General features: G+C 33.0%; 2 protein-coding genes across 7 annotated transcripts; one reads left to right on the forward strand and one right to left on the reverse strand.

Annotated features, from left to right (window-relative positions):
- Nucleotides 1-4: 4 nt before the first annotated feature.
- LOC114315221 (pre-rRNA-processing TSR1-like protein) lies at nucleotides 5-13,111 on the reverse strand. 6 transcript variants are annotated; one of them, XM_028261801.2, is made up of 22 exons: nucleotides 12,877-13,111; nucleotides 12,072-12,194; nucleotides 11,849-11,922; nucleotides 11,627-11,704; nucleotides 9,969-10,091; nucleotides 9,121-9,171; nucleotides 8,860-9,003; nucleotides 8,627-8,749; nucleotides 8,406-8,483; nucleotides 7,295-7,387; nucleotides 7,094-7,216; nucleotides 4,746-4,829; nucleotides 4,165-4,263; nucleotides 3,838-4,041; nucleotides 3,668-3,743; nucleotides 2,649-2,752; nucleotides 2,242-2,501; nucleotides 2,036-2,122; nucleotides 1,704-1,934; nucleotides 757-835; nucleotides 570-633; nucleotides 5-479 (listed from the first exon to the last, which is right to left on the reverse strand). In XM_028261801.2, the coding sequence occupies exons 2-22, from the start codon at nucleotides 12,160-12,162 to the stop codon at nucleotides 361-363; spliced, it is 2,385 nt and encodes a 794-aa protein (XP_028117602.2). In that variant the 5' UTR covers nucleotides 12,163-12,194; nucleotides 12,877-13,111; the 3' UTR covers nucleotides 5-360. The 6 variants fall into 6 exon arrangements, with proteins under 6 accessions (XP_028117602.2, XP_028117597.2, XP_028117604.2 ...); XM_028261796.2 differs by having other exon boundaries at nucleotides 12,072-12,238; nucleotides 12,877-13,082; XM_028261803.2 differs by having other exon boundaries at nucleotides 12,916-13,025.
- Nucleotides 13,112-18,718: 5,607 nt separating this feature from the next.
- Nucleotides 18,719-24,428, forward strand: LOC145823120 (uncharacterized). The gene is made up of 2 exons (XM_082922334.1): nucleotides 18,719-19,896; nucleotides 20,594-24,428. The coding sequence occupies exons 1-2, from the start codon at nucleotides 18,820-18,822 to the stop codon at nucleotides 20,621-20,623; spliced, it is 1,107 nt and encodes a 368-aa protein (XP_082778460.1). The 5' UTR covers nucleotides 18,719-18,819; the 3' UTR covers nucleotides 20,624-24,428.
- Nucleotides 24,429-25,332: the final 904 nt, after the last annotated feature.

Here is a 25,332-nt window from a genome sequence, read left to right on the forward strand (position 1 = left end):
CTCCAAACAATAAACAAGGATATGATACATAATAATATGCTCAGTAAGAACTTGAGAGTTCAAACAGAGTCTACAACCAGGTATTGTTCTAAAAGATTTTCAAGTTACATGCTTTCTTTCGAACTTCCATTACAAAGTTCACATAAATCAATAGGTTGGGTACCAAAACAATAAAATAGCACAATGACTTCAGCAATATACAGGCAAAACTTTTTGCTTCCCCAGCTAGTTGGAGAAACACAAAACTCATCTCTCACACAGAACAGTAAAGTTTGTTGGCAAACACAAAACTTCTAACTACCAATCTGAACCAGAGCTTCATTCCCATTGATGACACAAATTCTCACTGGCGTCATCTGATCAAGCACCAAGAAGCGGGAACCAATGTTGTGGCCACTTAGGATACATGCGCTTAAACAAACTCATGCATACTGTATCGTGCTGCTGGAGGACCCCATTAAAAACACACTTCATCGCTCCTGAGAACAAGAAAAAGAAAATTACTGCGCGCATCCTCACTGTATAACTTTTTCTAAAATGAATTACATTAGTCCTAGTAAGCATCATACCATGTGTACCAACAGGTTCCTTAATGAGACCACGCCGACCACACTTTGACCATACTTCGACAGGCTGCAACAAACATGAAGATCCATAAATCCAACTATAATACCCGTAGATATGTCAATATACAATATATACTACCTGTCAAACAAGGAATTAAACTATGACATGACAGCTAGGAAATTTTCTTACCTTGAACCATCTCACATCCTCTGGATTATGAAACATGTATCTTACTGTGGATTTTAATTTTGATACTCGCTGAGGATAACTGCATCACACATATGCTTTATATGAGCAAATCAAATCAAAACTTATAATAACCAACAACAGCCACAAATGAAATTTCATTAGTGTTTAATTTACATTGAAAGCAAATCAACTATTAAGGGTGTTTGGCAAAAGCTATTTTTTTGCTTTTTGGGCTAAAATTTATAAAAAGACAAAATAGGCTAAAATAGCTGATAAGACAAAATGTCACATCAAATCCATAATCATTTCACGTTTTCTCTCACAAACATCACATCCAACTACAAAAAATTTCAATCATCTTCCGAAGCACCCACTAGGTATGCATGTGAAGCAAGTATCATTATGTAGAAACTGTAAGGGATGAAAATCTTGTAATCCTAGCACCAATGAACATCGGTTAAACTTTAAAGTCACAATTGAGAATTTAGAAGACATAATTATCAAAGCAAAGAGGAATTAATTGAAATTAAAAAAATGGTCCAACTCTCCAGTGCCTATTTGACAACCATGCTAACCTAGCAACCTTAACAAGCAGAGAAAGCCATTGGATAAGCTTAATGAAATTTTCAGGCAGTGACACTGATGAATCATTTTGGCTAACCGAATACACTTTACCAGTTCCAACTTAATTACCCAAGAAAGTATTTAAGCAGCAAAAATCAAAACGAAATGCTTGCCAATCTTCTGAGCCAGGAAGAATTGTCAATCCTGCTGCCTCATATGAAGGTCAAAATCCCAACATGTATAGTCAACAAGAAATAGTAATTCTAACAATCTGATTACTCTAATTTGATCTAATTTTTACACTGGCATTTAAACCACCTTTTGGGGAAGGGGGGAGAGGCAAAGGACTTGGATACAAATGTAGGGGACAGATTTTTTCTTACCCAGTTAAAATAATCTTCTTTGCAATAATCCTATCTGGATCGATACTCCGTAAAGAACCAACAGCAGCAACTGAAGGTGAGGTAGAAGCTGCCTCACACTTTAGAACAACCAAAGGAAGAGGAGGAAAAGAAATTGGAGCATATATTGTAGCTATGGAAAACTGCCCTGCATGAAGAAACCTCTCCATCTTGTGCTTGTCTGAATTTATATTGTCAGAAGAAAATATTGGCCTGCAAATTAAACAATCTCAATACTTCAGAAAAGTAACAGAAAATTATGTAATTTACGTAAAAACAAAAAGGGGACTAGCAGTGACATATGAATATATTACCTACAGACATATTGACGGAAACCAACATGAAATACCAGTTCCTCTTTAGCTTTGATAGGAGCAGTGTATGTGTCATGCTTCTTTACACTGAAGAAAATAACATAATCCAAACCATGCAACAAAGTCACAACAGAAAGTCACAACAGAGCAAATCATTATATCCAAAGAAAAAATAAAAGACATGGAGATACTAGAACAAAATATACCTGAAATGAAGAACAGAAATCTTAGACTCGTGTTGCAAGAGGCCACAAGCTATAATAGGCATTTTTTTTGCAAGCATGCATAATTTGGAAGCAACACCAGTTGGCATGTCCTTGACATGAAGTGTTGCATAAGAGCTTGCTGGTATGCAGTCATCTGAGCCCCCTTGCTCCATTTCTAAAGCTTTTGCAAGGACATGTTTCTGTGTTCTTGTGAAATTATCAAATGCATAAATTTTTGCATATTCTGGAGGTAGAGATTCCTGAATTCATAAACAGGATAGTCAATAAATCCCTCTAATTCAGAGACAACAGAAAACGCTTGCATAGACCAAACCAAACCAAACTAAGTCTTGAGTCCCAATCAAGTGGAGTCAGCAAACACACACTACAAAAATCAGAAGAATTACTTTGGGGTCCCATGAAGAGGTCCTGAAGGACTTGAGGCCTCTATATTTAGCAAAACGCCTTCGAGCGGGAACATCTATTGGAGTATCCACTTCATCAGGAAATTCTGTGATGTAGCAAACTAACTATTAGAAAACAAGTCAAGATAACATATACAGCAGACATAACCCACCCCCAAAAAATACATATAGCAAAGAACACAGAAAACTCATATATATTATACAATACTCAATTTAAAATGTAGTAAAGATTATCTTCAAAACAACTTAAACATGAATATACATGACTAAAGGAATAATTAAGTTATTTAAAGAAATATTTCCTCCCTTCCTGTTAAAAGATCTGTGGAATACAGTTAGATTCTGATTAGATGAAATTTCTCAGAGCAGGTGGGACAATGAGAGAGATCCACAGGTCAAAAGCTGGGATCAAAGAATTTTGTGCAAGAAATAAATGCACATCAATGAAAATGGGGAAAGATAGTTATAAACCGAACGTAGACGGGTGTGATGAAGTCAATAACCAATTGTTAGTCAATGGTGTTCGTTTAAAAAATGCAGTAGGGTCCTCACCTATGATATATGTACTGCAGTTCTATAAGCAACTTACATGCCAGACACAAGCTGACATGACAACCAAGTCCGTTGTAGAAGAATTCAATTCTATAATCATTGCACAAACAGCATGGGTATTATTAATTATATCATAAACCTAGAATGAAACATAATTTACTCAACTGTTCTACCCTTTATGTCTTTCCAGGTAAACACATAAATGCAAACATAGAAAGTTGTGTCAACAAACACACAACCACGCTCCCACATTCCATATGGCTGATTCAGTGGGGCACTGAAAAAAACCACACCACACACCCAAAAAAACAGTTTCTATCCTAGCACTTTTACATAATTAGAAGCATTTGCATCTCAACTGTACATTTTTAATGCTTTACAGAGACTACCAACTGCTACAAATGAGTCCACAAACACAACTATTTTTAATCTGGAACAAAGAGACGTACCCTCATCTTCAGCATGCTTTTCTTTAATTTTGCGAATCTCATCCTCTATCTGCTCTTTTGTCAAGTTCTCACCTTCCTGCAACACAAAGTAAAGCATCTTACATCTTTATGATCCAGGATAACTTATATAGCATGTATTGAAGAGGGCATTTTTGAGTCTTCATACTGACCATCATCACTGAATCAACTTCAGTTTCTTCATCTGAGTCCCTGAAATTTAGTTGAAGAGAAGCCTGGTCATCATCAAGGTCCAATTTGTCCTTGCACTCTTGGCCAGGAAAACCATTATCTTTTCCGTCCACCACCATTCCATCATCTGCATCATCATTGCTCTCTGATTCATCCAAATCTGAATCATCAACAATCCAAGCAGCCTGCAAAATTAATGTTTTGCACATATTACCAGTAAGCCCTTTGCTCCCCATCACGGTCATGTAGAGACCCTAGAATTAGAACAATGTAAGAGGAGATTTAGCAAAACATAAATAAGAACAGACCTGATATTCAGAAGTGCCACGAGGCAGGGACCTCTTTCTCATCCTTTTCTCTTTTTGGTTTCTATCAGCTTCAGCCATTTCTGCTTCCGTTGGCCATGTCTGATTGGTAAAAGAAGAATAAAAAAGGAAAAAAGAAAATCGATGTAATGAATGCAAAAGACAAACTCCAAAATAATTACATATATATAATTGAGTCCAATATTTTTTCCTTCGGCGATTAAAGGTAGACAAATGATTACTTAATAATATAGTTGCAGGGTCATTTTGAAGAAGGATTTTGTTAGCCACTCGTTATCAAGTTTGAAATGGTTGTACATTCTTTATAAAAGAGCACTCCATAGAGATTACAAATTGTTAATCAATGCCCTTAGGGGTACTTGTTAACAAGACCATTTAAAGAAACTGTTTTGGGCGAAAGAAAAATATTACATCATGCATTAATCAAGTGAGAACCAGATCAAAACCACCACCAACGAAAAAAAAATATACAGCATTGGGTGAAAATTAATGACATATTAAACTAAAAAACTAACTGAAGAAATCATTTACATAACCAAAATTGTGATATTCATTCGCGCTACCTGCTCTCCTGCAAGAGGATCTGGAACATTTTCAACAAGTAAAGGCTCTTGATTCATGGGATCAGGGGTCAAAGACCTGATTACCTGCCCAATTCAAAAAGTAAAATGAATTAGATGCAGAGAGGGAAATAAAAGAAGAGAATTTGAAAATAAAAAGTGACTAAGGTAAGGAACACCACCGGCCTTGTAGCCCATGTGGCATCCAGACCAGTTCAACACACCACCCATGGAAAAGGTACCAGACACCAGTGGTTTGTAACACCATGAAAAGCTAACTTAGGCCCCGTTTGGAGACTTACTTTTTTAGCCAATTAGCCAAAAAGTTACTAAATTAGCCAAAAAGCCAACAACTCATACCAAAAAGTCAAAGATTCTCTTTTCTCTCTACTTTTTGCACATCTTTTCGTAATTAGCCAAAAAGTCATCCCAAACATACAAGTTTGTTTTACCTACCTTTTGAGTCAAATAGCCAAAAAGTTACTAAATTAGCCTATTCCCAAACGAGGCCTTAATAAAAACAAGTGACGATCACTGTCAAATTCTTAGCCATACCAAAAAAAATGACAGCAAAGCAATTCAACATAATAAAGGGAAAAAAAATTGAAAAGGGAAAGGAAAGCATATAAATTTCTCATCCCATTTCCAGTTGGGAGGCAAAGACAACTCCCCGTAAATACGTAATATAACTAGAGCTATAGAAAGAAGTCCGTACTATTGTGCCTATGATTTTCAAATAACCAAATCTGTCATTTTTCTTTCAAATTTTTAAAACCTACTAACTTTTTAACAATCCAATTAACTTATTCAAAGCAATCTGTTTCAAGAATTTTGCAACTTCTCTTCCCTCATACAAATCAAAATGTATCTTTTTGTTGCACCAAATCCAATCCTTCTATTTCAAATTATTTAACCAAACCAAACCAAGTCTTAAGTCTTATCAAATGAGTTCAGCTACATGAATCATTCTTCTCCACGCGGCTCTATCAAAAGCCATTTCGTTAGTCAAATTAAGTAGATTCATATCTCTATTTATTACGCTAGCCAACGTCAATCTAGTTCTACTCCATCCCCTAACACTTCCATCCACTGTCACTGCATCGCATCTCTTCACTACTACCTCTGTTGTTCTCCGTTGAATATGACCAAACCATCTCAATTTATTCTCTTTTGACTTATCTTCTATTGGTGCTACTCCTACCCATTCCCGAATATACTCATTCTTAATTCTGTCTTTTCTAATCTTACCACACATCCACGTTAACATCCTCATCTCAACAACACTAATCTTATCTACATGTTTCTTGGTTGCCCCAACACTCCATCCCATACAACATCAATGGTCTAATAGTTGTTTTATACAACTTTTCTTTTAGTCCAGTGGGTACTCATTTATCGCATAGTACCCCATACGCACTGCTCCACTTACGCCACCCCGCCTTAATTCTATGGACCACATCCGCATCAATCTCCCTCGCCGTTGTGATAATCGACCCTAAATAACGAAAATGTTCACTCTGAGGTAGTCTTTGATTCTCAATCTTCACTTCTCCTCTGCTTTCATTGTTACTGTTACAAAATTTACACTTCATGTATTCTATCTTAGTTCTGCTTATCTGAAATCCTTTGAATTCAAGTGTTTCTCTCCAAATCTCCAACTTTGTGTTAACTCCTTCTCTACCCCCATCCACTAACACGATATCATCTGCAAAAAGTATATACCATGGCAAAAGAGGGAGGTGCTTGGTTTGTATTGTGCCTACGATTTTCTCTTTTTTATCAAAAGAGGATGAGGAAACACAGAGGAAACGATAATGATCTTACATTGAACATAACTATCACATCATAAATTGAAACGTAGAAAAATAGGGAGAAAAAAAGGTAGTGATCTTCTACGGAATGCTAGTATACCATCATAAATCTAAATGTTAACAAATCAAGTTAAAAGGCATCCAATGTATATTGGATGGGCTAATCTGGACTAAACATCACCTAGGTTTTAACTATTTGACAGGTCAATATCAAATTGGTTGCTTCTGCGTACACAACCAAAATATTTTAATTGTTCCAATCAAACAAGTGTGCCAAACAATACAACATAAAACACACTATATAAAGATACTAGATGCAATACACACAAGTAGACAACAATAAGGATGAGACTTTGCTGAGCTAAGTATTAAAACAAAGATATAATTTGGCAGAAACTTGTTTCTCTTGACAGGCACATAATTTTCACAAACTGTACACATAAAACTCCGAATAAAGGGGGGGAAAAAGAAGAAATTAGGCTCATGGTCAGGTTAGTAGATGTCTTTATTTTGTTTATATTTAAAGGTAACAACCAAAACCTGCGCATCATGTACTTCTTCTGAATCCATAAGATCCCCTACTTTCCTTGCACTCAATGGACATGGATCCTTGAGAAGTTCAATTTTGAGCAACTGAAAATCCCCGGCACCTGATACATGAACCTGATCCAAAAAAGATCAAAAGTAAACCATGATTCTGAGCAACCAAATGGGCCAATTGCCAAAGCCTAAACAACATACCAGCTGGTTTACAGAGAGACTGTGAGCATGCAAATAACCAGTAAGGAGGAGTGTACATTTCTCCGAATTGCAAGCATCAGTTACCAAATCAACCTGTCAAGGCTCAAGTACCATGAATTTAATATTATGGGAATTTAGCTTATACAGGTCTAAATGCAGGCATGTAAAATGCCATATCAATGAGGAACAAATGAACTGACAACACAAAATAAATAAATAATATAAACCAGAGGCAAAAGGCTAAAAATAGGAACTAATTGCAATTTGTAAAACACAGAATAATTTTTTTTTTTTTTTAATTTCATAATTTCCTAGAAAGATGGCATCCAGGTTAAACAAAGAATAAAAATGGATGAATTGTGATATGCATTATGACAACTAGAAAACATGTGAGACATAAGTAGCACCAGATGGGAAGGGAAATGGGAGAAATCCATCTTGATACCTATTATTGTGCCAGATAGAGCATAATTTTATGCACATTGCACAACAAAGACAGATGAATGAGAAAACAATGGGGGAGATGGGATGGGAGAGAACGAGAAAAAACAAATGGTCTATGAATGATGGAAGAAACTGCTTTGGTAAATGGTATATACCAGAAGGATTTCATGTAGCCAATTCGGAATGTTTGGAACAACAGAGTTGTCTAGAGTTGTGTCAAAGTTTATATTCTCCACACTTGTCCAGTGTAATCACCATTTATCTGACCCACCAGACCTCTTTTGCGACCTCTCTCCAAACTTCAAGACATAAACAATCACTTCCCTTTCACTTCTCCGAATGAAAAGCAAATTACATGCCTAGCAGTTATTGCACATATCCAGTGGACAATAAAGAATGGTTGATACAGACATCAATAATAAAATCTACAGCGCGTATGGCATCATTCCAATAATCTGAACCACATTAGATGATATAGTGTATTAGTTATTTAAAGCATCATATTAACTACAATTTTTATTTTATTTCTTTTGACATGGAACATAACAGAAATTTAGGTGCTCCATTTGTAAGGATATATTATTTAAAATAAACTAAAGGTTAAACAAGATCCTCAAAGTCCAAATGAACCAGATCTTAACTAGAAAATAGAAAAAGCAAATAGCACCTTTTGAGCCATGAGGTAAGGACGCTGGTTTCGCCAGTGAGGCACTGTTAGCCTTTGCTCCTTGAAAAGCCATATGAACTGCAACCATCACATAATAGGATAAATACTGGAAGTTTAAATGTATAATGGAAGACCTGTGCAAACTATGATTCTATCCATTCCCATGTATTTTAAACCTCAACGCCTCAAACCCAAAGTGTGTGAAGTAGATATATAATTACCTTGTGTAACTCATCTTTTGTATCTGCAGGATAAAATTTACAATCCTCGGGAAATTCAGAAACAAGAATAGAAGAACATGTCTTCTTCACATCGTGCCTTCTTTTCAAATCATTAGGTAGATCCTGAAGGCAGAACATAAAATTTTAAATTCTGCAACTCATGCAAATTATTACCAACAAAAAAAAAAAAGAAAAGCCTCCACCAAAACATCCAATGCATGCAAAAAACTTACACGAATCAATACACAAGTGCTTGGTAAACCAAGAGCTCGGAACACAGAAAGGCATTGTGATCCAAATGAATCAATATAAAAGCCAGAACTGCCTTCTTCACGTGAAGAGCTTGCAGATGCCACAAAAGCAATCAAATCTGCAACCTATAAATTCCAGTGCATTAAGTTTCACCAACGATATAGAGAACAGTAGCCCTAACGACAAACCTGCAATCAAAAGAACTGGAAAAATATAAATGGCTACCAGAAATATACATATACCTTGGCCATTTCCATACAGGACAATAGATCTCCATGAGGTGCTTTCAACACCTAATGCAGACAATACCATTAGATACTAAAAATTGTTACACATTGAGGAAATAATAGTTTATGCTTTAATCAAACTAGCATTGTAGATCATAAACAACAAAAATATAAAATATAACCTTTCAAAAGAATATCCCTTTTTTTAAAATGTGCATAAATAGCCAAAGATAACAAGAACATGATATAAAAAGTATAAGCATACCCTATGTGACTATAACTTATTCTCATACTCAAGGATAACACCGTAATGTAACAATTCCTTTGTTATGTCTAGACTACTCAGGTGAGCAGAATCTGATAGCATTAGTTATTTTCTAGCCATCACCTTGATCAATTAATAATTTTAATCCTTGTTGTCACACACACACACACAAAAAAAAAAAAAAAAACTTTTATCTGCTGGTTGATCATTCTGACTGGTCTGCTCCAGGTAATATGGCTAAAGCAAAAGGGAAAAAAGGGAAGGAAGGGGGAGGGAGAGTTTATTCGAGTCATATAATTGTGCTTAAAATAATTGCCACTAAAAATTAGTAAACAAAATCTCACCAACCCCTCACTTCAAAGAAATGAAGTGGATCTTCAAAGTTCAAACAAAGGAAAAACAAGTTAAATTATGTGAAAATAGAACAACAAAATAAGGGCACTATCACATACATATCCAGAGTTCTAAAACAGTTGAAGAATGCACATTTCTTATCTAAACAATATAACAAGTGATGCCACCAAAGAACAATTGAACTACCTACCACCAAAAAACAAATTACTAAATGGTATTCTGAATGGACTGTTACAAAGCCTACCGTAGTTCTCAGCTTGTAATCGGAAGAAGCTACAGCCGGAAACACAACTTCAGCGGATAATAACGCAAAAATATCTTCTGCAAGTGAATTTAGGTTCACAGAAGCAGAGAGGCCAAAAAGAACCTGTTATAAAGAGAAGTTAGAGTAACAAAACTAGTGAAGAAAACAAAGTCACAACTTTAAAACCTAAAAATCAAACCTGCACTGATCCCATAGGGGTATTTTTTTTTTTTTCCCCATGTGTGTGGATGATAGCACTCTTTTGTGGATGATATCAACCATAAATGCGGTTCACCAGATTATTGGATAATTGATGATAAATAGTACAATTTACATCACATTATGCACTTTTTTTTTTTATAGACATGTCATAAAGTGTAGTGAAAATGCATATCTAAGAATTCAAGTACAACCTCATGCTATTCATGGAGCCATCACTTTCAACAAAACCAACATTGCCTCACTGGAGCATGTAAATAAATTCATGACAAAACAGAAAGCTGAGAATGTCAAAATCAGGTAACTTGCTGAAATGCTACCTAAGATTATAGTTGAAACCAAGACTAGTCCAAAGAAGCAAGTGTAGGTCTACATGTATGTAAAACAAACCAAGCAACTCGAGCTCGGCTCTTTAAACATTCAAAATTGGTTTGTTATGTAAACAAATCAAGCTTCAGCAAGTTCTAAAAATTGCTAGTTTTCTAAGATCGTACTCAGCTCAATAAGCATTATAAAAAACCAAGCTACTAAAACTCGTTTGAGATTGGCTCGAAAGGTTAAAAAAAACTAAGCTTCAACAAATTTTGAAACTCGTTAAGTTTTTTAAACCAAGCTTAAATAACCTACTACAAAGCTTAACTCAGCTCATTTATAGCTCCATACCACCAACAGAATGGTTGTTTCTTGATTAAGATAACAGTATCATTTTAGCAGAAAGATGTTTACGAACTATTGTTATGAGGAGTTAACATAATAACATTGTATTAAACAAAGTTGAGTACCTTATCTGCGCAGTGACCTAATCTACTATTTTCTATCCTACCTGATTGTAAACTGCCCTAAGGAAGAGCCAGCTATGGTATATAGACACCTTAAACAGCGGCAAGCAAGGAAAGGGATTCCCCTGCTTTTGTAGGATATAATCAAACATGCCAAGCGCTTCTTACGCCACTTTGGTACCATGAAATCAATGTTGATTCAAGGAATTTTCCCAATTCCAAGTAAAAAGGGGAATGGTTGGTCAACTTATCTTTGAGAAAGAAAGTCCATATTGTCTATGCTTACTTCCTTATATTTGAGAAAGAAAAGTCTAATGCATTTTTCTTTTTCATTATCTATCTCACCTAAGGTTTTCGTTTTGGTGGACTCTATGGTAACTTACCATTAAAATATCCCTACCACAATATTTTAGCCTATCCCTATTTCGTTTAAGGCTAAGGTCTGATCTTCATCATATAGTCAATCACCACTCATAGTATCCCATCCATGCCCCATACTGTCCTCCTGCTACACATATATAGTTCATTATTTAATTAATCGATAGTTTAGTTGACGTGGTGTTGAAAAACTGTCACACTATTGACCAAAATTAATTGAATATTTCATCTGAGTCCAAACAATACAAACATTTAAAAAAATATCGTATACAGGATACTCACAATGACACGGGGAGGGCTTGTCAATCCACTAGAGGCCCTTTTTTCTTTCAAAAGAGCAGCCCGTTTCTGCTCCCTCATCTACAAAAAAAAAAAAATGCAATCCTGCCTTTAGGCAACAACAATATTATCTTTTATTCGATGAAAAGCTACAAATACAAGACCCCTAAGAGTAAAAAGTAATATATATTATGTAGAAGGGTAGAGAATTAAGACAAAAATTACCATCTTGTTGCGCTGAATTCGAGCAGCCCGAGCACCTTTGACAACATTGCGCTCAGATCTGTTCTTGCTATTATCTAAGTCACCCAATACAGATTACATAAAAGGAATAAATCAGGAACAACAGGAGGGTAGTAATTAAAAGCAAAAAGAAAACAATATTTGAAGAGCAAAATCAGAATGTAAAAGGACTGGAGGTACAACGAAATCTTGTATCTTGTCTAACCTTTGAGAGAGGTTTTGTGGATGTTACGAGATGATTTCGAAGCAAACCGAGTCTTATGGGCCTTGTTGACCTGAACTCGAGAACCCGCCATTACAACAGCAAGACTCTATCGCGGAGAAAGCCCTAGTGGCACATTAGATTGATGCTTGAATTCAATAACTTGGATCCTTCAGAAAAATATATATATATACAGTTACAGACAGTCACACAACTCAAGACTCTGCAACCGGAAAGTTTCCAGGCAATGTAAATATATTGAAATTATATATATATATATATATATATATATGTAAGTATTAAACTTCAAAATTGCTTAACAAATAAACTCAACATAATAGTCGAATTTTCAAATGTAACAATTAATGATGCTGTACTGTGTCACAAAACAAGTACTAATCAAAGAAAACAAATTAAGGAACAATCTGTCATGATTAGTTTTTTTTTATCCTTAACTATGAGATTTGGTTTCTTCACCACATGGAATGAATCAAGAAAACAAGTCAATCACTGCTCCGATGTTGCCATTGAATAAAAAAAATAAAAAGTCTACATATATCGCCCAAAAACTCATGAATTTATTATATATAAATCAATACAATTCAATTGTGTAGCAACTACCATTACTAAATTAACCCCAAACGTGTAAGAAAAACAAACAAAAAACAAAAGCATAAACGATCATTCAAACTCCAAATGATCACGCACCCAGTTCAAATAAGAAACAAAATCTCCGATAATTTACAACTTTCAAGTCAATAATCGAAGAGCAACCAAAACTGTTAATCATAACGCCTCTAATGCTCACCGACTGGGAGAGAGTTTCGCTCGTAGCTTCGTTTCTCACCTTTTTGCCGCCAAAACTAGAGACGCAGAGAAACATAGAACCAGAGAAAGAGAGAAGAGATGGCTAAACTTTACCCTAATTTAGGAGCTGGGCATTGGCCGGTCCGGGCCGAATCCAAAATTTACCAGGCTTTGTGTCTTTTCAAATATGATGCAGTCCGAAGACTGGGCCAAATCAATTTAAGCCCAGATCTAAAAATAATATAACTTTCAAGCCCACTCATCAGGCCTGTGTTTATAAAAGGCGACTAATTTTTAAAAAATAAAAATGTATTAAAAAATAATCAAATCTAACATTCCAACTTAAAATATGTAATAATACTTTTTTTTATATAAATAATAGTACTTTAGTTATTAAAAGCAACTCATTGACATTTTTTATTAAAAGCAACTCATTGACATTTTACAAATACTCTAATAATATAAATATTATGTATTGCGGTAAGTCAAAAATATAAATAAAATCAAATTAAAAAATAACACTCTAATAATATAAATATTATGTATTGCGGTAAGTCAAAAATATAAATAAAATCAAATTAAAAAATAATACTCTAATAATATAAATAAAATCAAATTAAAAAATAATTGAAGAAGATGTCTGGTCAGCAAACAAGGATGGAGCGCAGCCTTTCTTTGGAGAGTCTGGTCAGCAAACAAAACTGTCCTTGGAGGCATGAGATAAGAGTTGCCACGTTAAATAAAGCTAAATTATGAGCAAATTATTAAGATGTCTTTTTTTGAAAAACGTGTCTTTTATTTAGTCTTACAATCTTTTGTTTATGCTTAAAAGTCCTATAATATTTTTTTTATTCCCCGTCTTTCTTCTTCTTTATCTCTTTTGTTCTTTGTGATTTTTGGTGATTGTCGATGGGTAACCACATCTTATTTCTTCTCTTTCTCTTTCTCTTTCTGATATATAGTCATCAGCAGGGGCGGAGCCACTCAAGGGCCAGGGGGGTCACGTGCCCCCGGGTTTTTGGATTTTTTTTTTTTTTTCAAACATAAAGAAAATATTTTAAATAAAAAAATTTATAAAAATATTATTTAAAGTGAAATATCAATGACTTTTTTAAAATTGTGAGAAAAATAATGGTTATTTTGATTGAAAGTAAAGAGACTATGATAAGTTATATTATTATTTATAAAAATTTCAATATAATGGTAATGTCTATAATTATTGACATGCAAACATAATTAACCTTAATGAAGATATATGAAATTTATTAGATTGTTACGTACATTTGACCTGTAGAGTTTGTCCTCCATATGTTTTTTTTCATTCATAACTAAAATGACTAATATATAAATTATAATCAAGTACCGCATCTTCAATTGTTAAAAAAAAAAATTAAAAATTACAATAGGTCATAACTAATATCAAAATGAGTCATAACTAACTATTACTTGATATATAATAATAGCCAAAATAACAACCACAAGAAATTATAACTAAATTATATCTAACACTATAATGTGTCATAACTAAAGACCACAAAGATCATAATTACGACATATGATAGACACTTTTTTTTATGGTGTGTTTTATAGAGTTTGTCTACTAAAATAGATTATTTTTATCTCAACTTATCTTCTTTTTTAATTTTCCAATCTACCTATAAATAGTTACTCCCCAATATTTATATAAAATTTAATCTCAAATCCTATAATTTAAAATTCACATTTATCTAAATGGACTCTTAATATTTAAGTTTAGTAATATCTCATTGTTGTTTATTATAAAAATAAAATAAAATAATTTGCTTGGTTAGAATTTTCCAAAAATACTTTTTAGAAAATTCTACTTGTTTTTTGTTTTTTTTTTAATTTTTACTGAATTTTTTTAATATTTTAAGCAATTTTTTTAATTTTTAGACATATCTAACATAAATATATCTAAAAAGTAAAAAATTTGTGAAAAAACCTTTTAAAAATTCACTAAATACCAAAAATACAAAAAAAATGAAAATTATGTACATTATTTGTATTTTTATGTATTTATTAATTTTTAAAATATTTTTTCACAAATTTTTACTTTTTAAATACATCTAAGTAAAGTGCATCTAAAAAAGTAAAAAAAAAAATTAAATTTTTTAAAATATTCACTAAAAACAAAAAAACACAAAAACCAAAAACTCAAACTAAACAAACTGATGTTATCATTAATTTGTGCCCCCTCTCCATCAAATTCCTGGCTACGCCACTGGTCATCGACGACTGACGACTACCATCGATTGGAGTTCACCGGCAACCACCAACCACCGACTCCTTACTTCACCATCACCAACAATAAAGAAGATATGTTTCTGACGAAGAAGATTAGTAGATATACTTAAATCTTATGGAGATCTACATCAGATACGACTAGATCTAAATAAAAAATAATTGTTCGAGTACAATTCTCTCTCTATATTTGCCTCTCTCCTTTGATCTCTTAATTTTTCTATATTTTCTTTGCTATACATTTCTCTTTTTCTGATTTAATAGATAAAATTTTCAAGTTCTGAACAAATTATTTTCGAGTTTTAGTTACAAGCGGTAAAAACTGTAAAGTTTTGCAGTTTTCACTTTTTTTTGATGTTGGAATGAATCATGGTTTAAAATTGTAAAATTTTACAGTTTCATAACATTCTTTAGAACTGTAAAATTTTGTAGTTTCATAACATGTTTTCCAGTTTTATTAATAAAGATAAATGCTTAATAGATTTTGCTTTGAAACTATAATAGTTTCAAAGCTTGCTTTTCAGTTTGATCAATATTGGAGGTTGTTTGCTTAAACCCTACAAACATGAAAAAATAACATATGTTTTTTTCCCATTGTTGCTATTTTTTGTCGTTATATATATTTTTTCTTTTAGTTTATCAATATTTAACACATTTTGTTATGTTTTTTCGCTCTAATTTCTCCATTTATTCATGTTTTCCTGGCAATATTATGGACATTCCGGTGAGTCTCCAATGATATTCTTAACCTCCAGCGAACGTTTTGTTCATTCCGGCAACTTCCATTAACATTCATAGCGCTCCGATGAATTTCCGGCGATACTCCAGCGACTTCCTCGATGATGTTGAACATTCCGACGAGCCACCCGTGACCGCCTGATAAAAGTTTGACGATAATATGATGTAACAATGTTTGTAGATTTTAAAAAAATAATAAAAAATAAAATAAAATTTGGTAATAATTAAAAATATATAGGACTAATTTGTGCAAGTGTTTTGTTTTGAGATTATATGGGTTTTGAACTTTGTATATGAGACTTATTGGTAAGTTCCCCCTAAATTATTAACTTTAAATTGGCTCTACAGGCTAAAATAATCTTTCTAAACTCTGGGGAAAAAAATAAGATTAGATTTTTCAATTGAACGTGTGACACCCTGAACGTTTAATTAAACACCACATAAATATTTATAGTTATATACAATTGTGGGTGTATGTGATAATATATTGTTAAATAATTAATAATAAATACATAATCTAATTTAGCACTAGGTTATATGGGATTAATTAGGGATCTTTATTTGGGGCCAAATTAACAGAAATATGAAATTCTAATACTAATTGGGTCAAATTAAAGTTAAAAATAGTAAATAAATAAATAGATAAATATAATAAATGTAATAATATATATATATATAAGTGATATTAGATCTTTAATTAATGACGATATTGGATCTCCGAATCTGAATGATTAGGAATAGATTTGCAAATATATTAAGCATTAATGAATAGATTTATAAATATTGTTAAAGAAATAAAAGGAGGTCATCTGCACATCTAGGCTAGAAGAGGGGAGTGATTCATCACGTAGGCTATCATGGACAAGTGAGTCATCACCGCTAGCCGTGTGTATAAATAGAAAGAAATGTGTTGTGGAATTAGGATCAGCCAAGAAAGAAAGAAAAACGAGAGAGAGGTACGTGAATACTGGAGTAAGAAGCTTATAGTAAAAAGGTTGTGTTAGTGGAGTAAGGTTAAGGGTTAATATTAAGGTGAGTTATATTATACCTTGAGTTACCATAATGTATTTTATGTATGTTTTGACTTACCATATTTATTTTATACAAGTTATGTTTTATAAACTATTATAAATTATATAAACATTTCAGTTACGTGATTTTATTTTGTACCCCATTTGCTTAAAAGGAAACCCATGGATATGTTTGTTTATATTTTAAAGAATATTTGACTATAATCTTATAAACAATTATGTTTTATAAGTACTACCGCGGGAGTCCCACGCCTTAGGGGACTTAAATAGCCATTGGCCTCTGTTTGGCCACTTCGTGGTCCTCTGTTTGTCACGGATCCATTGACCTCTGTTCTGACTGTCACTTTTGTGACCTCTGTTCTGTTATGTTTTGTACCGTGGTTATGATTATTTGTTAATCATATTATTTAATTTTGATGATGTCTAAAATATATTAGTTAATATACATATTATTTGACACAAATTATTATCTTTTTAAAAAATATATATATTTGTTAAATATTATTTAAATAAAATAATATTATCTTTTTAAAATATATATGTTAAATATTATTTTAAATATTTTCAAAAACTTTACTATTCACTTTTTGAAAAATAGGGTTTATTACTATTCATCTTTTGACAAATCGATTAATTATATTATTTTGACAAAAATGATTGATTGGTTGTATTATTTTGACAAATTTAATATTTATGGGTTGTCTTATTTTGACAAAATTAATATGGAGTGGTAAAATACATTTAGTTTAAAATCTTTACAACATATACAATATTTTAAAGATGACATATATTTTCAGATCCATCATAAATATTATTTATAGAGATTTTTCTGTATGCAAAATTTTGATCAGAACTTATATAACATTATATGCAGAATACATCACGTGCGCTATTAAATTTTTTACACTACTTTAATTATATCATATTATAATTAAACAAGAAGAGCAAGATGGAGTTATGTATATATGTATATATATATATATATATATATATATATATATTATAAACTAGATGGAGAAAATTATTTGTTTGTTTGAAAGTTGTGAACTTTGTATTAAATTGTCTACAAAAACGGTGGCTCCATGTTTGAAAAAAACAAGAAGAAAAAATCAATCTTATTTTTATCTTTTTAATTCTTATCATTTGCTGACTATTTAAATTTAAGGAGTGTGCTTATGTAAGCAATGACATCAAGAGCCTGCTTATGTAAGCGATGACATCAGGAGCGTGCTTATGTAAGCCATGACGTCAGGAGCGTGCTTATGTAAGCCATGACGTCAACAAGGAGTGTCCAACGGGTATATTTTTGTGTATAAATAGAGGTGTTGGATGTGGAGAAGAAATCAAGAACTTGAAGAGAAAATATTTCTGTGAGCTCCAAAATTCTGAGTATTCTGCTCTTTCACTTTCAGATCTAAGTCTAGCTTTTGTTCTTACACTTTCATATCTACTCTTTGTGAGAGAATTATTGTAAAAGTGGGTTCAATTACCACTTATTCTTATTCCTTATTTTTGTGAGAGATTTTGTAAGGGTAAGGCATTTATTGTTGAGTGAGGCTCAATAGATAAGAGTAAGTCCTGTGCCAAATCCACAAGCTTGGTGGTGTATTTATTCAATTGATAGTAAAGAAATTCTCAAGGAGGTTCCTTGGGGAGTGGACGTAGGCCTGGCGTGCCGAACCACTATAAATCGCAGTGTTTGATTTTCTCTCTCTATCTCTTCTACCTTTATATTGATAATTATTATTCTGTTTGTTTTTATTTATTCAAATTCTGAATATTGTGTTATATTTAATATTATGAAATTTTTAATAACCCAATTCACCCCCCCTCTTGGGTTGCCTAACTGGGATAACAATTGGTATCAGAGCCTAGACTCTAGTTTTTGTGACTTAACCGTCTCAGAGTAGATCATGGCAACCCCTAGTTATTCCTTACCCGAGGGACAAGCATCTAATAGGCCACCTCTATTTAGCGGCACAAATTTTAGCTATTGGAAAACTAGGATGACCATACATATTCAATCTAATGATTATGAATGTTGGAAAATTATTTGTAATGGTCCAAAAATTCCTACCAAAACTATAGATGGACTTAGGGTACCAAAACCTGAAGATGAGTGGGATGAATCAGATACTAGAATGGCCCAAATTAATGTCAAAGCTACAAACATGTTGTATTGTGCTTTAGATGCCAACGAGTTCAATAGAATTTCCACATGTAAAACCGCTAAAGAAATTTGGGACAAGCTTATAGTGACTCATGAGGGAACCGAACAAGTTAAAGAATCTAGAGTCAGTTTGCTAGTCCATAATTATGAACTTTTTAAAATGAAGCCTGATGAAACTATTCCTCAAATGTTTACTCGTTTTACTGATATTATTAATGGTTTAACTTCTCTTGGCAAAATATATACTAATGCTGAAATTGTAAGAAAAGTGCTTAGGTCATTGCCAAAAAGTTGGGAGACAAAAGTCATTGCCATTACCGAAGCCAAGGATTTATCAAAGCTAAGTCTAGATGAGTTAATGGGATCTCTCTTAACTCATGAGCTCATAATGCAAGAAGGAAAGGAAGAGGAAGACAACAACAAAAAGAAAGGAATAGCTTTCAAATCCACCTCGAAACATCAAGAGGATAACGAAGATGATTCAGATGAGGATGAGGAAATGACATTCATCACTAGAAAGTTCCAAAGGTTTGTGAGAAAGAAACAAGGTGTACGAAATTTTTTCAGAAAAGACTTCAACAGCAGGGATTTTCAAAGAGGAGAAAATCACAAAAAATCTGAAGTAACCTGCTATGAATGCAACAAACCTGGACACTACAAATCAGAATGTCCAGAACTTAAGAAAAAATTCAAGAAGGACAAAAAGAAAGCTATGATTGCAGCATGGGGAGAAGATAGTGATGAAAGCGACACAGAAACCGAAGTTTGCAAAAACGAGGTAGCTAACCTATGTTTAATGGCACTTGGAAATGAAAATGAGGTAAATGACGAATCCTTTACATTTGATGAATTACAATTAGCTTTTGATGAATTACATGCAGAATTTAAGAAACTTAGTTTAAAAAATAATTGTCAAAAGAAAGTAATTTCAAGTTTATCAAAAGAAAATGAATCATTGACTTCCAAGATAAATGTTTTAGAAAATGAAGCCATGAAAATGAAAAAGGAAAATGAGATTTTAACTCAAAAAGAGTCTTCAATTTCTGAAAAACATTTAGTTGTATTACAAAAAGAAAACGAGTCTTTAAAAAATGAGCAAATTATTTTGAAAGAAAATATTGAAGACTTGAAAACTACTCTTTCAAAGTTCACTCAAGGTAGAGAGACTTTAGATAAAATTCTTAAAAATCAAAACCGTACTTTTGGTAGAGCCGGAATTGGATATAAACCTTTTTCAAAAGTAAAAACTGCCAAAAATGGTTTTGTATATGCATCTTCTAATCACTCTCATCTCACATGTCATTTTTGTGGAACAAAAGGTCATATTTCACCTTCATGTCCTATTAAAAGAAATCCTTTTGCTAAAATAAAAAAGATGTGGGTTCCTAAGGATATCTCAAGGGTGTCAAATTCTAACTTTTATGGACCCAAGAAAAAATGGGTACCAATAGAGAAATCAAATTTTTGTAGGTATGTTTCAAGACAAAATCTAGTAACGATAGATGGTATCTCGACAGTGCATGTTCGAGGCACATGACTGGAAATAAAGCTATGTTCGCCACACTCCAACCAAAGGATGGCGGATATGTGACTTTTGGCGACAATAGCAAGGGTAAAATCATTGGTGTAGGAAGTATTGGTAAAAATCCCTCTCCTATTATTGAAAATGTTTTATTTGTTGAAGGTTTAAAACATAACTTGCTTAGTATTAGTCAATTATGTGATAAAGGTTATAGAGTTATTTTTGAGAAAACTCATTGCACTATTGAAAATACCTTAGAAAACAAAACTTTATTTGTAGGTTATAGACATGAGAATGTATATGTGTTTGATTTACATGATTTATCTTCTCATTTTAACATTAAATGTTTATCTGCTATAAATGATAATGGTTGGCTTTGGCATAGAAGATTAGGACATGCTCATTTTGATTTAATTTCCAAGCTTTCAAAAAATGAGTTAGTCATAGGTTTACCAAAAATTGTTTTTGAAAAAGATAAACTTTGTGATGCATGTCAATTTGGAAAACAAACTAGAATTTCTTTTAAATCCAAAAATATCGTTTCAACTACTAGACCGCTTCAACTCTTGCATATTGATCTATTCGGACCATCTAGAACATTAAGTTTAGGAGGAAAATCTTATGCCCTTGTTTGTGTTGATGATTACACTAGATATACATGGGTATTATTTTTAACACACAAAAATGAAGCTTTTTATAATTTCTCAAAACTTTGTAAAAGAATTCAAAATGAGAAAAATCTTAATATTTGTAGTATTAGAAGTGACCATGGTAGAGAATTTGAAAATGATGATTTTATTAAGTTTTGTGATGACTTAGGAATAAATCATAATTTCTCAGCCCCTAGGACTCCTCAACAAAACGGTGTGGTTGAAAGAAAAAATAGAACTCTTGAAGAAATGGCTCGTACTATGCTTTGTGAAAATAATTTGCCTAAATATTTTTGGGCGGAAGCTGTAAACACTGCATGCTATGTTATAAACCGTGCCATGATTAGACCTATTCTTAAGAAAACTCCTTACGAACTTTGGAAAGGTAGAAAACCTAATATTAGTCACTTGCGTGCTTTTGGTTGTAAATGCTTTGTATTAAATAACAATAAAGATAATTTAGGAAAATTTGATGCTAAATCGGATGAAGCTATATTTCTTGGTTATTCTATGTCTAGTAAAGCTTATAGAGTATTTAATAAAAGAACTCTACTTGTTGAAGAATCTGTGCATGTTGTTTTTGATGAATCTAACGATATTATTTCCAAGAATCTGTTAAGTAATGATATTGTAGAAAATCAACCAAGCATGGAGAGTATTTATAAAAAGGAAAATGAAGAAAATCCATTACGCAAACATGACGAAGAAATGACAATGGAGAATCTTCAAGAAATATATGCTCTTCCAGAAAATGACTCAAATCTACCAAAAGAATGGAAGTATGCTCATGGCCACCCCAAAGACCTCATCATAGGTGATGCGGCGGAAGGTATAAAAACTCGTTCCTCTGTTAGAAATATTTGTGGTAACTTGGCATTTGTTTCACAAATTGAACCAAAATCATTTTTAGAAGCTGAAAATGATGAAAACTGGATTTTAGCAATGCAAGAAGAATTAAATCAATTTGAAAGAAATGAAGTTTGGTTTTTGACCCCTCGACCTAAGGATCATCCAGTTATTGGTACAAAATGGGTTTTTCGAAATAAAATGGACGAATCTGGAGTTGTTACTAGAAATAAAAGCTAGATTAGTAGCTCAAGGCTATAATCAAGAAGAGGGAATTGATTTTGATGAAACTTTTGCACCAGTTGCTAGACTTGAAGCTATTAGAATGTTACTTGCTTTTGCGTGTTTTAAAGATTTTAAATTATATCAAATGGATGTTAAAAGTGCTTTTTTAAATGGGTACATTTCGGAGGAAGTCTATGTTGAACAACCTCCCGGTTTTGAAAATCATAAATACCCGGATCATGTTTTCAAACTTTCAAAAGCCTTATATGGCTTAAAACAAGCTCCTAGAGCATGGTATGAAAGATTGAGTAATTTTCTACTTGACAAAGGTTTTTGTAGAGGAAAAATTGATACAACACTTTTTATAAAAATCAAAAAGGAAGATATGCTAATCGTTCAAATTTATGTTGATGATATCATTTTTGGTGCTACTAATGAAAATTTGTGCAAAGAGTTTGCTAAAGACATGCAGGGTGAGTTTGAAATGAGTATGATGGGGGAATTAAATTACTTCCTTGGTCTACAAATTAAACAAACTAATGATGGAATCCATTTAAATCAAACGAAATATATCAAAGATCTACTCAAAAGGTTTGAAATGGAATCATCAAAGCCTGCAGCAACTCCAATGAGCACATCGATAAAAATCGACAAAGATGAGCAAGGTAAACCCGTAGATGAGAAGAAATATCGAGGTATGATTGGTTCTTTACTTTATCTTACTGCAAGTAGGCCCGACATAATGTTTAGTGTTTGTATGTGTGCACGTTTTCAATCCGCACCGAAAGAGTCACACATCATCGCAGTCAAACGCATTTTCAGATATCTTGTCGGCACTCAAAATTTGGGATTATGGTATCCTAAGGGAACCACCTTTGAACTTTTTGGTTACTCAGATGCCGACTTTGCGGGATGTAGACTTGACCGAAAAAGCACTAGTGGCACTTGTCATTTTCTTGGACACTCACTCACCTCTTGGTTTTGCAAAAAACAAAACTCAGTGGCTTTGTCAACTGCTGAAGCAGAATACATTGTCGCCGCTGGGTGTTGTGCACAATTGCTTTGGATGAAACAACAACTTCAAGATTTTGGACTTCACTATGATCATATTCCTATAAAATGTGACAACACAAGTGCCATTAACCTTTCAAAAAATCCTATTCAGCACTCACGCACTAAACACATTGAAATAAGGCATCATTTTCTGAGAGATCATGTACTCAAAGGTGACATTGAACTCGAATTTGTGCCTACAAATTGTCAATTAGCTGACATATTTACCAAGCCTCTAAATGAAGAACAATTTTGTTATATTAGAACAGAACTTGGTATGATGAATACTCCAATATAATGTTTATATTAAAAAATAATTTTTTAATAATTAAATAAAATAAATATTGTAATTATTATTATTATTATAAAAAAAAAAAATTAATAACAATAATAATATACATATATTTATATATATAATTTTTTCTCTCTCTCTCCCGTTCCGTCCCTATCTCTCACCCACTCTCTTCCTTACTCTCTCTTTTTCTCTTTCTCTTGGTCTCTCGCTCTCTCCTTCTTCCTCAGCCGACTCCATATCCATATTCACCATCATCTACAACCATCTCCACCATCCACAAAATCATCCATCACTTTCATCACTACTATCATCCACCCAAATCCCTCACCAATCCACAAAACTCCATCACTTCTCTACCCAAAAATCTGCATCACCATCTTTGCCGATCCATCAAGTTCCATCGCCGATCCACCAAGATCCGTGACAGATCCATCAAGATCCATTGCCGATCTACACAAATTGCCACCGATCTACCCAATCTTCTCTATTTCTTCCGATCATCAAGGTCATCACCGATCAACATGTTAAAATTATTATTGCACTGTGTTGTATTTTTTTTCTTGTTATATGTGCTCCAAATTCTCTTGGATTTAATATTGGTTGCTTCTACCTTGATTGAAGTATTTGTTTTTATTTTTATTTTCTCCTTTTATGCTAGTGCACTTGGTGTAGTTGTTTATGGCCAGATCTTAAGGGCCTTTGGTATCATAGATTGGTAATCTATTTCTTCAATTTTATGAAATTTCTAGTGCATTAATTCAGGGGGAGACTCATATTTTGAGATTAACAATCATTATAAAAATATATATATATATAAAAAAAAAAAAGGGCATGTGTATATTCTGTGCATAATTTTAGGGGGAGTATATATATACATTTTTTTTCTTATCTGCCATACTCCTTATCTGCACCAACAAACAATTTTTTTGTGCAAAGTCAAAATTTAAAAATAATAATAATAATAATAATAATAATAATAAATACATAAAGGAAGAAATGCTCACAATTTTATTTCAGAAAAAGAAAATATTACTCGATTACAGGTAAATTTTCAGAAGGTTTCACAGATTTTTTCTTTTTCACTTCTCTCAACAATTTTTCATGAGCCTCTGTTACATGCCTCTCTCTGTTTTCGATTTCTGTGAGTCTTGGCATTATCACCGTTGCATAATACTGCACTGCATTCTCCAACTGTGCATTTTTTCTTTTCAGCTCTTTCTTCTCCTTACACATATTCACTACTTGTTGTTTTAACAAGCACACCTCATCTCTCCATTGCTGATTTTCTTGTACTCTTGCTTGTAATCGTCGCGCCATATTGGAAACTGCAGTCATGGCCTGTGTACTAAGAGCCATAGTGTGATTAATAGCATCGAAATCATTTCGATTGCCAATACCACTAGAACCCTCATTTACAGGCATAGCATGTGCCTGCGTCACTGGTACTCTCTCATTTGCTTGCATTACAGGCACCTCATGCAGGTCCGACTCATTGATAGCCAAGGTAAGGAATGACATGATTACAAAAGAAGCTAAAACAAATTTTTCTCTCAAAACACTTGATGATTTTGTATCTTTGCCTCTGATCTGTGTCACTTTTTATACACTCCATTGCTCCATTCCTCGATGCATATGTGCTATCTCTGCTCAAATCTTTTGTTTGTC

Source organism: Camellia sinensis, chromosome 3 (assembly GCF_055761805.1).
Source record: "Camellia sinensis isolate YWXY chromosome 3, ASM5576180v1, whole genome shotgun sequence".
Lineage (NCBI taxonomy): Eukaryota > Viridiplantae > Streptophyta > Magnoliopsida > Ericales > Theaceae > Camellia > Camellia sinensis.

Excerpts from the sequence above, each read along its gene's own strand:
- LOC145823120 (XM_082922334.1), top strand. The coding sequence starts at position 18,820 with ATGGCAACCCCTAGTTATTCCTTACCCGAGGGACAAGCATCTAATAGG. Across the intron at positions 19,897-20,593 it reads CACTTGGAAATGAAAATGAG|TGCATGTTCGAGGCACATGA; the intron begins GTAAATGACGAA and ends GTATCTCGACAG.
- LOC114315221 (XM_028261801.2), bottom strand. The coding sequence starts at position 12,162 with ATGGCGGGTTCTCGAGTTCAGGTCAACAAGGCCCATAAGACTCGGTTT. Across the intron at positions 2,502-2,648 it reads CCTCTTCATGGGACCCCAAA|GAATCTCTACCTCCAGAATA; the intron begins GTAATTCTTCTG and ends TTATGAATTCAG. Across the intron at positions 2,123-2,241 it reads ATTTCTGTTCTTCATTTCAG|TGTAAAGAAGCATGACACAT; the intron begins GTATATTTTGTT and ends TATTTTCTTCAG.